This window comes from Alosa pseudoharengus, unplaced genomic scaffold (genome assembly GCF_046254945.1).
Source record: "Alosa pseudoharengus isolate Yale_2024_CS ecotype anadromous, Long Island Sound unplaced genomic scaffold, YU_APseudo_1.1 YU_APseudo_1.1_scf_14, whole genome shotgun sequence".
Taxonomy (NCBI): domain Eukaryota; kingdom Metazoa; phylum Chordata; class Actinopteri; order Clupeiformes; family Clupeidae; genus Alosa; species Alosa pseudoharengus.
Window position 1 is genome coordinate 24,435,806 of NW_027468609.1, and position 13,419 is coordinate 24,449,224.

A 13,419-nucleotide genomic window follows, 5' to 3' on the forward strand; every position below is an offset into this window, starting at 1 on the left:
GTGAGGTTACTGCATACTGTACAGTGAAGCTTTCGAGGAAAGCTTTTCCTCCTAGTTATACTGTAGCTATCCGTTGAGCAAATGCTGAATATGTCTGAAGCCAAAATAAACACCCTAGGATGGGTTTAGAAACATTCTTTTCCACTGCAAGTTCTTGGTAATTGGGCTGTTATTTTTTTGTTTTTGATTCTGAATCTGAATCTGAGTCTTTTGGAGAAGGACTTAATACTGTATTCATGTATTCAATGTTAATGCTCCTTCCACATTCAAGTAAATCATACAATTACAGAACCTTTGACTGTTTTTTTTTCCGGCTGTTTTATTTTCTTTTCTTTTTTGAATGCATCTGGTCTACACAGATGACAAACAGGTCATTAAAACACAATGGGGGAAATTATGGGATTTAAAAAAAATTGTCATAGTGTCTCACCACAAGATTTCAGACAAGATATCACTACCGTTCACGCTCAATATCTCTAACACAATGAAAGAAAGGATTTACGTTGTATATGTTTTTACGCAAGTACGGGGTGTTCATACAATTATCTTTTATCCAGAAACCCTATGTGCTGCGCTACATATCCTTGAGTGGGACAGTTTCATCTCGAGTGGTTTTTGAGGTGTTGCTGAATGGCCGTTTTCAGCTGTAGGAGCTGCAAGGGTGTTGTTAAAGATGTGCTCACTGACTGAAAGAGGAAGGGGGCACACCGGAAACCACAGACAGAGGAGGGGAAAACACACAGTAAGTTGAGGTTTTGGTATCATGGTATCAGGGAAACATATGTACAGTATGCATATTGTTGATGGCATGTGAGAGGTCATGGCACATCTTAGTTTGCCATCTTATATGGCAAATGGCAAGTACAGGAACAAAGTGCTAATGGAGGGTGGTTTTAAAGCAGTTCAGACATCTTTTCCAGACAACTTTTCTTTGCACAACACAGCTTCCTCCAGGTGTAGCTGTTCACATACTGTTACTCTTGTAATTGCAGACCTGAAAACAGCCATAAGAGTTTCATCAAGAAACTGGTCAGGACCTGAATGAAACAAATTTGTGATGTTGTTAAAACAGAAGTACTACCACAAGTAAAATAAAATACAGGTCAAACTTAATTTTGGTTATTTAACCTTTTTAGTATTGTTTTTAATAGTTTAGGATAGAATATGGCAGAATAATACATTCATTAGAGCCTACATGATTCAAATGATTAATTCTGTAAATTATGAGAATATTTCTCTCTTGAATGTTAATTCTGCCAAAACTACAGTTATCTGCTCTTTAATATAATGTTATTATTCAGTTAACAACATGGCATTTAGTTTACCCTTATGCAGGTGACACCCATACAAGTGACATCATGCAACATAGGCTACAGTAGGCCTAGACCTAAATGGCATAGGGTAAGTCTCCTTCAGAATGGAGTAGCTTATAGTGTTAGATGTTGTATGCCTATGCTCAGCTACATTGGTGACAGACAGCACTAAACTCTTCAATACTGTGACATACTCGCTTCCATGACCTCGTTCGTGCAAAGGTCAGTGGTATAGCCTATTTACGGTGATTGGCGCAGGCAATCGGGTCAAGGTGGGAGGAGTTCTCCTCACGCTGAAGCAACAGGCACCGGGCAGACGCTGCTTCAGCATTACTATCAAAGTTGGAAAGAGCAGGGATGAGACGTACTCACGCCACCTCGCTTCTTTTCAATGGGAGCTCGTTGTGCGTTCGCTAGACAGCTCTAGCTTAAAGATGAATTCAACGTTCAGCCTTAATGATGTTTTTCCAAGGATTAGAGGGCATAGAAGTTAAATAAGTGCACCTCAGTATTCAAGTTGTCGGCAAGGCTAATTAAAACGCAATGGAGGAGGAACATTTCGACACATATGGCATTGGTGAAAGGAGATCTTCACTGAGCTCCGACACTATATCTGACAACGAGATAACACCAGAGGATATTGAATGCGAAACTGTCAATTTTGGCGAGTTTCAACGGAAAGATTCAATAGACGAAATCCATCTGGGAAAGGGGAAGGAAGATGTAACAAGCGAGGAGGCGAAGTGCGACTACTACGAGCGTTCTCTTCAGCTAATAGAGGTTATAAAAGAAGACGAGCCAGAAGAAGACGAAGATGAAGATGAACAAGAAATGGTGAGTTGCAGTTTTTTCGGACAACAAGATGTCTTCATTCACTGCGGTCCTTTCAGTGGATTAGCCATCGACAGGTGTGTTTTCTGTCGGGCTGTCTGTGTTTGTTTGGTCAACAACGCTTGAGAAAGTTCTGGGTGAAAGTGAGCTGCTTGGTTTCAGATTCTTCAAATAATTAGGCTACTCAGTCATTTAACTCTCACGTCCCAAGTCCATTAATGTTACTCTTGAGACTACCTGCATGGGCACGTTTCAATCACAGTTTCAACAATAATCACCAACCATGCCATATCTTGTTAGGACATTTCAACACTCCTTCTAGTGAGCAACGCATAGGGGTAGAACATTAAATCATAAAGTCAAGCTGCATTGGGTTACTTTTCTTTTTCTGTTTAGTTTTAAAAGGCACAATCTTAATCTGAACAGGTAGGCCTATTTCCAAATGAATATCTCACAGAGCATGTTAGCTCTTAATTACTCGTGAAACTGCCAAGACACTTTTAAGATAGTTCAGTGTACTGCAACATGCATTCATGCAGTAAATCTGCATTGCTTTGCCATTGCTGCATGATTGTGTCACTGAAAAAAAAAAAGAATTATTCTAGACAGGAGTGCAAGTCATGACACAGCTACCGGTAAACTAACTTGGTGAGTTGCCAGCCCAGGTTTGGACTGGTTTCACCTACTTCATAGAGCTCCATCTCTCTTCAAAGTACATTCAGCTCTCCTGGAGTGCAAGTGAAAGACGACAAACTGATCTATGGGGCTGTTACATGTCCTGTGGTCCATGGTCCTCAAACCTCCTGTCCTGAGGCTGAAGTGTCTTGTAGGTGATGTCTAGGCCAGGCCAAGCAGCGTCAGTTAATCAAGCTCTCTGGCTGCATGGCAAGGAGCAGGTCTTGGCTCATCTGCAAGTAGCAGGCTGTGACAGGACCTCAACCTCATGTCAGGCAGTTATCAGCCTGCCATAAACTCCGGACAGCTTGAATGTGGAAGGTGGCTTTATCCTCAGGATCTCGCCCCCCCCAATTGTTTACAAGACGTCGTTGCTTCAGCTGCATACCAAAGGTACACAAACTGGACACCGTCAGTTTATACTCGCATTATGTAAACTAGGGCTGGGATAAACGATTATTTTTTAAACGATTAATCTAGCGATTATTTTTTCGATGCATCGATTAATCTAACGATTCATTTTTTCAGTCCGATTCGATTTCGATTCAATTATCTCCCCATTAATTGACTAATAATAACTATACATGTTGATTTACATATCTGAATGAACAAAAACATGAATTCCTTAACATTGGAATATATGTTTATTGCTCTTAAGATTCCAAAATAAGTCATGCATTCTTAGTCAGAGGTAGCATTCAGTTCAGTAGTGTATAGGTCTAATTGAGTGCCTGTGACTTTTAAGACGACGTTCGTGAGGGAATCCTTGTAATTAACATTAACACAGTTAAAACGCTGCTGATGTGTGGATGCAATTCATAACGTAGTTAGTCAAATAACTGTTCATACTTCTCCTTGGGACAAGCACTTTTGAGTCTTGGAAAACACTTTTCCATTTACATCGGGATTTTGCAAACATTCAGTGTCAGAGTCAATAAAATGAGCCCTGCATGAATAACGAAATTGACAAACACCTGTAAGCATGCTAAACTCAACATCCAAACAGTATTCTAACGTTAGCTTTGAGATACTGCTTGATTGCATAACTTTGCTAAGGTCTCATCACAACATAGTACATTGAGGAGACCAAACTAAGTAGAGTTAACTTTAATGCAGCAGTTTTGAACACATTTGCACAGCATGGTCACGATGCTAAGCGGATTTAATAGCAATTTAGCTCGCCGTGTTCTATGCAATGCTTCTATGTGGCAAGCAACAACAATCCAACAATCGTTAATATTTTGTTAAATGCACATGCAGAGGAGGGGCAGCGGGCTCGTTACAAGAGAGAGTGGCTGGGGCAAGGAAAGGCTGTGTTCGTGAAAAGCACAGCTAAATGATTTCGTGGCCCCCAGCCACAGATTAGTCAACTTATGGGAAACACTGAAGGTGTAAAATTAAAACTATTTAGCGGCACACATTATGCTTAACGAATCGACGCGCATATTTTGCGTCGACATATTTTTTGCGTCGACATCATCGATTACGTCGACGCGTTGTCCCAGCCCTAATGTAAACCATGTAGCCAGATTCAAGTCGATGGAACTTGTGTTTAACCAACAAATGAGGTTCAGTCAGCGCTGATGTGTTTGGCTTTAGCAAAAAGGACTTTATTAAGATTAAACTGAATTTGTTTGGGAGAAACATACCTGTTACTCTGGCACATAGCCAGAATAGCCACCGATGAAACCACCTCTGCTATTTATGTTTATATATTGGAATCATGAGAATTGGGGAAGGGGCCAGGGTGCTGATGTTTACCATATCCTGAGATTTTATTGGCCAGACAATTGTCATAGTCATCTATTATGTGCCCTCAGGTCTATGATGCACACATAGGCCTGCGTTTTATGCCCATTTGAAGATGTGAAAAAGTGAATGTTCCTCTAGCAATCTAGTGACTGTATTTTTTTCATAACAGTGAGGCTGATTACTGCCTGTGATTATAAGGGGTGAGAAAAGAACATTGCCAGAAGTAGAGCTGCCAGGCCTCTTTCTTGGCCTCCACTTTCTGCCACGGTACTTAAATTATGTGGTTGAATTATGATCTATCCTCAAATAACTTGTCTGACCAAATTTATCCTGTCACTTTGTAAGATGAGCTGTGGATCACTGCAGCGTTGAAAAATGATGCGTACATGGTGTAAAGCCGTAACATTTACTACCAACTTTAACCACATTGCAGACTGTGTGTGGAGATTTTGTTCATCAACTATTATTATTATTATTATTATTATTATTATTATTATATAATTATTCACCAATATGGCCAACTTACAGTGGTTACTTGGTCATGGTCCTCACTGGCCTTTAATGATAAGGGACATTTGAAGTGTTTGTGTTTGTCTGTCCTACATAACCTGCACTAATATACGGCCACACAGAAAACACCAATAAGCCATAATGCTCTCTAGTGATTCTCCACAGCAAAACATCAAAGGTGCAACCTAAAGGTTATAAATAAGCAGAACATCTATTTTCACAAGGTTATAGGCTTCCAAAAGGAGACGTTCAGTGTCAATGAATGGCTTAGTGAGTAAGAGGATTCAGCTTTAATCTGTTTAAGGCTTGTCTTCCATCTATGGTGGCCGCCGATGTCATCACAGGAAGTGGCTTCGATTTTTTGCTCTTGGTTCATTCATTCATATTGGTTGTGAGAGAGAGTGGACAATGAAGGGAAGATAGTGTGAGTTTTTGTTAAGTATTGCCAATGTTGGTATCGAATTGAATCTTGAACAAATGGCGCGTCGTGGACATCTTACAGTGGGTGGGTGTGCATCTTCGGATGGATGCAAGGTAAGATACTTTTTAGCCTGCACTTTCATGCGGTAACACTCGTGCACAGAAAGACCATTGAGCACCTTTGATTAACTTGAAATATTTTGTGAATGACATACAGTAGGGTACCAGGTCCCTTGGATGCATTCATTTAGTCTTTGTTTGTGATCTCTTTTTTTTAAATAAATATGAAATTGATAGTAGTTATTTTTTGGGCATACGGATGAAGTATAAACAGTGATTTGTGTTAAGATTCCAAACCACTTCTTCAAAGCCTTTGTTTAAACTGTAAATGCTTCATCACAAACAATAAGGAAGTTTACTGTTGTGGTTTAACAAAGCCCTATTGAAAATGTCCTCAAGAAATTCTTTTAATTGTTGGTGCCATGAATTGCATTATTTTAAATAAGGTCAGTGAGACACAGAGAATGTTTAATACCAAACAAAGCCTGAGGCTTCTAAAGTGACATAGATGCTGTCAAAATAAAGACATTCAAGTAGCTGCCAATCATAAAAGCTAATAGGTTCTATTCATAGAAGTCTTTGTTATGCAAACATGGATGCCATGCAGAAGTATCTGTAGTTTTTGTTTTAGTTTTTCTTGAAAGGCTGACAAATGTGTATGTGCAGGAAGAAATCTTTAGTCTTTCGTAATTGGCCACGTTTCTCACCAAGGCCGATGTGAAATAAATTGCATCAGTACATGCTTGGGTAACATTTCACACTTTCTAATGTCAGACCTGTCTGTGTAGAGGAGTGATTCTGTTAATGTGATTAGATTGAAGATGACGTTGGGTTGGAGGTGAATTCTGTGGGACTTGGAATCTTGTGATCTTGTGACTCACTTCCATGCAGGCATGAGGAACTAGTGGATGACCTTGCTGGACAAACAGACAAACAACTTTCCTGAAATGTTTAGGGAAACCCACTACCCCCCCCTATAAATAAGAATAAGGAGAACAATTACTTACTCCTGCCCTCTGTGTCAGTAAATTACATAAAAACACATAAATGTAAGCCTAAAAATATCCGTGGGAGCAAACATATATGGACAGAGAATCCTTTGGGGCCAGGTGGCCACAACCAGTGTATCTGGGGGAAGGAATGGTCACGGGAATTGAGAATTGGTCCCAGAGTTGGTCCTAATGGACCTTAACAGTAGAGCCTGAGAAAGTGGATGTGTCGGCACTGCAGAGAAATGTTTTGTGGGGTTGTCAGTTGAAGTCCCTCTGTAATGTCTCAGGCGATGTGAAAGTATGTGTTCACATTTTTGCTATTGACCTTTGGTCTCTTTTTGTTGATTGGTCTGCAGAGATGTAGGTTGGGTTAAGGAGTAGAGTACATTTCTCTGTTATAGGAGGACTGGAGGTGTCTGTCTGATTTACTCCAATCTCACAATTGTTGTTGTTTTTTTTAAAAATGTTTTTTATCAAAGACCCTTGAAAAAAAATATTGACAGGCTGCAGCATGGCATTAAACAGTTTTGGTTGATTTTAGGATCTATCGTTTTTTGATCGTGACTGACTTTTTGTGGTGAGTCTTGCCGTTCTGGTGGATTGACATTTTGGTGAAATTGTACTCACCAAGTCACTTGAGTCAGACATTTTAGACTGATTTGCTGTTTTTTTTCCTCCTCTGTTGTTGCTCTTATGCAGTGGAAAAGTTTACTCCTTTTTAACAGGCCCATAACATTTTTTAAGACCCAACTTTTGTCTTTGTCTTTTTTGACTTATTGGTCTTTGTCATAGTACATATAAAGTATCCATTGAATGTCCATTATGCGTTCATGCATTTATTTTGAGTCTTTTGCCTATTTTATTTCCATTGTATACTAGAGGATGTGTGACCTCACTCTTTACTCTTTGGTCTACGTCTTTGGGTGTTTACTTTTACTAGATCGCTTTACTTGACATGACTTTGAAGTTGTATAGTGTTTTTGTGATTTTTAACACCATCTTGTTTCTGAAAACAAATCATGCACAGTCACACAAAAAGTCATACACAGACCATGAGATGTAGCTAGACCTATCTGTTATACATTCAGATGGGCTTGTATTATATTATGCTTAGCTATTACAAGCACTGTTTTCTGAGATCAAGATCTTACCTAATTACCAATTATAGAAGGGGACCTACTTGGGAAGTAGACCAAGTATCTAGGTTCCTATCTCATGACGGGTGTTTCAAGTTCGCATGGTGAGCCCTTATTTTGGCTGCATTCATAAAACAGTGATGTGCACTGATGTTGGCTGCAGTTTTCTCTTTGTAAAGTTATGATCCAGTCATTCATTAGACTTTGAAACCTTGGTTTAAGTCCCTCCTAATTTTCACTCTTCCCTCGCTGGGAATAGCCACAGGCTCTCTTTACACCCTCAGAAAATGCTGTTTTTGGTTGCGTTTATCCAGCAGCAGACTTGTGTCAACACAGGAAGCTTCAATCCCCACAGAGAGGGTTTTTTGAAGGGTGCCGGGTTCAAAGCCTGCCAAAGATATTACAGGGGAGGTGGGAGGCGATCTCGGAGAAAGCTGTGGGACCGTGAGAGCAGAGCAGGACCACCCGACAAGCTTTCTCCTCTACCTCTCAAGGCAATGTTGCCCTTGAGCCAGGCTCTGCTCGCTGTTTGGCTGCGGAGCATAAACACACTTTGACCTCTTCTCTAGCCGTGGGTGATTGGGAGTTTGGGACTGGAATGGGGTGAGAGTTGAGGCCAGGCAGATGTGAGGCCTGTGAGGTCATCGAGCAAAATGGCGCTCCGGAGGCCGAGAACCTCTGAGAAAGTTCTGTAGAGGGGATGGGTGCTGTAATGTCCCAAGGGAACAATGAGATCTTATAACCTTTTTGGCTGGATGTAGATCATCAAATCCTCACCCTCCTATTCACCCTCAACCACCGGTCAGAGCTCTGACTCATGACTTCCACATTTTGTGCCACTGTAACCCAGATCTTTCCATGCTGATTTTTCTTAATTGTGAATGCATCCTAATGCAAATGCCGTGGAATACGGTGTTTGCTGAAGGCCTTACCTCACAATTGTTTCCTCAAGCTAGACTAATGGGTATCTGTCGTCTTGGTGCCTTTCGGGGGCAGATTCTTTAAGGGCTTCTCGGTTACTACACTGACAACAAGCCAGCCTCTAGGAGCATGCATCAGGGAGGCAGGCTGTTATTTGGCTGCCATAATTCTTCCAAAACCTCACAAAGAATGTGGCCTGTGGCTCCAGCAGGCAGCGCCACTGCTGAGAGTCACCCGTTTCCATGGATATGAGCACAGGCTATGAGGATGGAGGATCTCTTGGTGGAATTATCGCCATTTGAATCGCCATTGTCTCAGTGTTTACTTAGATCTACCCGCACTCAATCTACATCCAACTCGGTGAGGCCAGTCTCCACAATCACACAAGTGCAGGGAACCTTCTACACATTGTTCTGTGCTAGCCTGCTTTGCATGCAAATGTGTGACGTGATGTGTGACGTGAATCGAGATGAAAAAAATAGTTTTTTTTTTTTAAAACCTTGTAAACTGAAGGGAAATCTAGTTTCGCCCAATTGCTTCGATTCGTGTTCATCATGTTTGATTGCACATAAACATGCGTAGCATTGTCTCGCAATTATCGTTCGCCCATATCAGCAGAGCGAGACGAAATCGGGTGGTTATTGAACCGGCAGAGGAATAATCACTGTAGAAGTGCTGTTTGAGTTTGCTCAAAGAGTGTCCTCCATTGGAAAGCACCTGAGGCTTTGCAAACAAGGCCTTCGTCCATTCCTCATCCTTCCCTGCTGTTTCATTTTTCTATGAGTTGGAAGACCAATCTTCTGGGAAGGCATGGCAGAGAAGATAACAGCTGATTGGTGTTTTCTTACTCAGCTGTTCAGCAGCGAGAGCATAGCCATCACACCCATTTGTGTCAGGTTAAACACCACGGGCTCACAAGATCCGGCCTTTAACAGATATGATTGTGGACATAATAGAAGTTATGGCTGAATGGAGAAAGCCTGCCAAATGTCTTCTCCCCTGTCTAAAGTGGCAGACACTGTGCAGAGAGGGAATTCAATATGAATATTATGTTATAATGGTGGTAATTGCTTAATGGAAAAACACAGGAGTTGCCAGGTTTCTGTCTCCCTTCAGTCTGTAGAAAAGTGATATTAAAACACTGATCCTTTGCCCCCTCCAGACCTCTCCAGTCAAACCCTCTTGAGTTCCGTGTTCTGGGTTTTCATTCTGGAACATCTTGCCCATCCTCGTGGTTAGTCTTTAAGGGCTGCCGGCATTGAACTGCGGGTTCCTTATCTCACGTTACTCCTCTGCTTGCAGCCCTGGACTATTCTGGGTTGAGAGAGAGAGAGAGAGAGGGGGAGAGAGAGAGAGAGAGAGAAATGGAGGGAGAACTACAGGGGGAGTGATCGAGCAGGGTAGTGTCAATAGAGTGTCAGAAGGCTTAACTTGGGGTTCACCCTCGCTAGGGGATAAGCACGTGTCCTAGGTGCTCGTGTGTCAGGTCACTGATTTGTGATGAGACGGGGAGGAAATAGTACAGCAGCAGCAACTCAACTATGTCTCATGTTACGGAAAATAACTCTCTCAAGGTCTTCCCCTGTGGTAATTTCTTCCTCTGGTGAAATGAACCTGATGGCTTAAGGATGAGCTAGCCATTTACCATTTACATTTCAGGTCTAAAGGGTTACTTGCCATCAGCAGCATGGATATGAAGGATGTCTGTTTTGTAAGCCTAGCTGGTGAAGTGGAAAAACAAATGTTGGCATTGCAAAATATGATTTGGGAGTCTCCTCAATACAGTATGATTAAGGTGATTTGGCTCTTAATATTTTGTCTTGGTGGCCATGTGAGTGAGTGCAAATCTCGTTAAGAATCCTTTTCACTGTTCCAAAGATGTTTTTTTAATGGATACAGATTCAGAGTATTCAGAAATCGAAGGCATTTCTTTCTCCGATGTACTTTACCCCTCTCCCAACCATAAAAAGAAGTGGCTGATCATATAGATGAGTGTTCCCTTGTTTCTCAGCTCAGAAAAGATTCCTGTGATCATTTCAGAGAGTAATTATCCCTTGTTTTCTCATGAAAGGGGACAATCTTATCTGTGTTTGAATTTATGGTCCAAGGACTTTACCCCTTAATAAGGAAACAGTAGTACAACCAGATCAATCAAACGGGAGTTTTACGGTTGTTTTACAGTTATGTGGTTAATGTGAAATGGGGGGGGGGGGGGGGGGCTTAAAGACACATGTATTAAGTACACATAGTGTTAAGTTTAAATTTTGTTAAAAGATTTGAGAATATGTATGCATTGTTCATGCACCTGGACACCGTAAGATATTGCTGCCTTGCTACTGTTTGATGATTAGACCTTTTTTCAAGCAGTGTCCCTACCATCTAAGATGTCACTGTCATTCTGTAGCATAGCCATGGGTTTCCTAGCAGGAACAGATTCATTTCGCATCAGGAGATTTATTACAGTTATTATGATGTTAATAAATTCAGATTATTAGGACACTGACCACTAATCCTGAACTTCAATGACCAATAAGTGAAGTATATTACACAACATTAGAGGAGATTGATGCCAGTTTTCATTAGAATGGACCACTAAATCAATCGGCTTATGTGTCTGTATGATGAATCTCAATGAAGTAATGAAATGTTTCAACTTTTAATGTTGTTGATGAATCTGCAAGTCGAGAATAGAACCTGGTGATCACATCTTTCGACCGTAAGTATCTTAGGCATGAAATTAAATGCATAAATGCATCAACAGATTGACGACACGGACGTAATGCTAAGAAAAAGTCAGTTGTTCAAGGTTTGAATGCTATTTGCTATGTTTTCATCTTCAAATAACAATTGCAACAGTAGTTGTAGAAGATAGTTTTGAACTGGGTTCAAAATCTCAGTGTATTAATTAGTGTAGTTGTAACAGTCATGGGCTATTTTTCTGTGTATACTGTTGTTTTTTTGTTGTTTTTTAAATCACAGAGAATACTTTTTTTGTACGCTCAGTCGACATACAGACCTTAAGGCTATTTCAATGCTTCAAGGGATTTCTTTTTTCAGCTCTGTGACCGTAACTGTGTGGTATATAATTTCCTACTAAAGCTTTATGTAAACATAGAAATGATGTTTTGTCTATCTGAGCCAAACAGCTTCATGTCAAATCCCTTGAAGGTAGATAATTTAATGGTATGAAGTTGATACGGTTGCTCTCATTTGTGTGTAGACTGTTGATCAGGAGATTATCTAACAGTTACGCAACATATTGCATTTTCATTTTGCCTGGACCAGTCATAAATGCAAAAGCCAGGGAGCACGTTTAAGTCAGAGGTCGTTTGGTTCGGTGTCGAGATTTCTGCCCACAGGCGCTGTCTAATCCTTAATGTGTTGCATTGCTTTCGTCAATGTTTGTTAGGGCAGAAGAGACAAACACTCAATTAATGTAAGCGATCATAGGCTTACACAATATGCTTAGGTGGGTGAATTTGATGGGGCTGAATCCTTTATCATCATCATCATCATCATCATCTTCATAAAGACCACCATCACATTTTTCATCCTGTTTTAAAAATAATCAGCAACAACAAAAACTGGCCACTTGAGATAAATAGAGTGCGTCCCTGGCGTGGCGAACATGTGTAATTACGTGGTGGTAATACATCCATTATGTTTGCCTCCTCTCGGTGGCCCTTCGTGGCGGGGGATATTAACATGAAATGAAAAGGTATCTCCAGGGGTCAGGTGAGCTCTGATTATGCCAATGACAGCCGCAACAACAGCAGCTGCAGCAGCAACAACAACAAGAGAGAGTTGAGTAGTAATGTGGTTAGATTTTTATAAATACTCTGATTTCTAGATTCTCTAGAATATTGGCCACAAGTGATTTTATTTATTTATTTATTTATTTATTTATTTATAAAAAAACATGTGATGGGAGGAATGTTACCCCCTTGGGTGTTAATAAATTTTGTTTATTTTTATTTATTTTTATTCTGATAGACATCCTGTCCGAGGTCATGCTATTTTCTTTGAAGAAATGTGGAGTAGGTTGGGGTGATTGTTATGATGATACTGATCATGGTACCATTTGATGGTGTGATAATTTCATGGAGATGGGGATGAGTAGGCTGGCTCCTGTGGCAGGGTGGTTGGTGATGATTGGAGCAGCCTGTGCTGCTTGGCTGTGTGCCTGGGTGGTTGGGTAGCCTCCCCACAGGCTGAACAGCCACTCCGAACCCCAGGGGGGGATAGCCACTCCTCACTCCTCACTGTAGGGACCACTGAGGGTTTGTTCTGCTCTCTGTGTGGTGCTGATGGGTGTGAAAGCTATTTCCAGAAAATGAGTCTCTCTCTCTCTCTCTCTCTCTCTCTCTTTCTTTCAATTTTGTGTCTGCCTTTTTCCTCTGCCTTTCTTTCTTGTCTCTTTCTCTCATCCCTTTATCTTTTATTTTCCCTCAACTTGCCTCGGCTCCTTCTGGCATCTTTTCTGTCTTTGAACCTGACAGATTTTTTAAAGTCTTCATTGCCCCCCCCCCCCCCCCTCCCCCAGCGAGAGAGTCTGTAAGTCTTTTTGTCTCAGTGATCACTCTTGTTTCTTCTGAGAATAAAAGGTACTTCTCACAGCTTGCTCTGTGATCACTCACAGTTCTTGTGATGTGACGTCTTACGGACACTCTGAGCCACACAGAAGCTTTCATAGTGCATTTCAAATAGGTTTATATAGTGCGCTCGGCCTCGGACCGGTATGTTTTTACCACTCTACTCCGTACTGTTTTTATTCACTACATTACTCACCTGAATTTATCACAGAGAATG

General features: G+C 41.0%; 1 protein-coding gene across 1 annotated transcript in view; it reads left to right on the plus strand.

The window, feature by feature from the left end:
* The first annotated feature begins 1,175 nt into the window (after window positions 1-1,175).
* The window catches only part of mast4 (microtubule associated serine/threonine kinase family member 4), a 110,128-nt gene continuing 97,884 nt past the window's right edge, over window positions 1,176-13,419 (plus strand). The window contains exon 1 of the mRNA XM_076284305.1: window positions 1,176-2,147. Coding sequence (XP_076140420.1) covers window positions 1,857-2,147 — 291 coding nt within the window. The 5' untranslated portion in view covers window positions 1,176-1,856. The remainder of the gene's footprint in view (window positions 2,148-13,419) is intronic.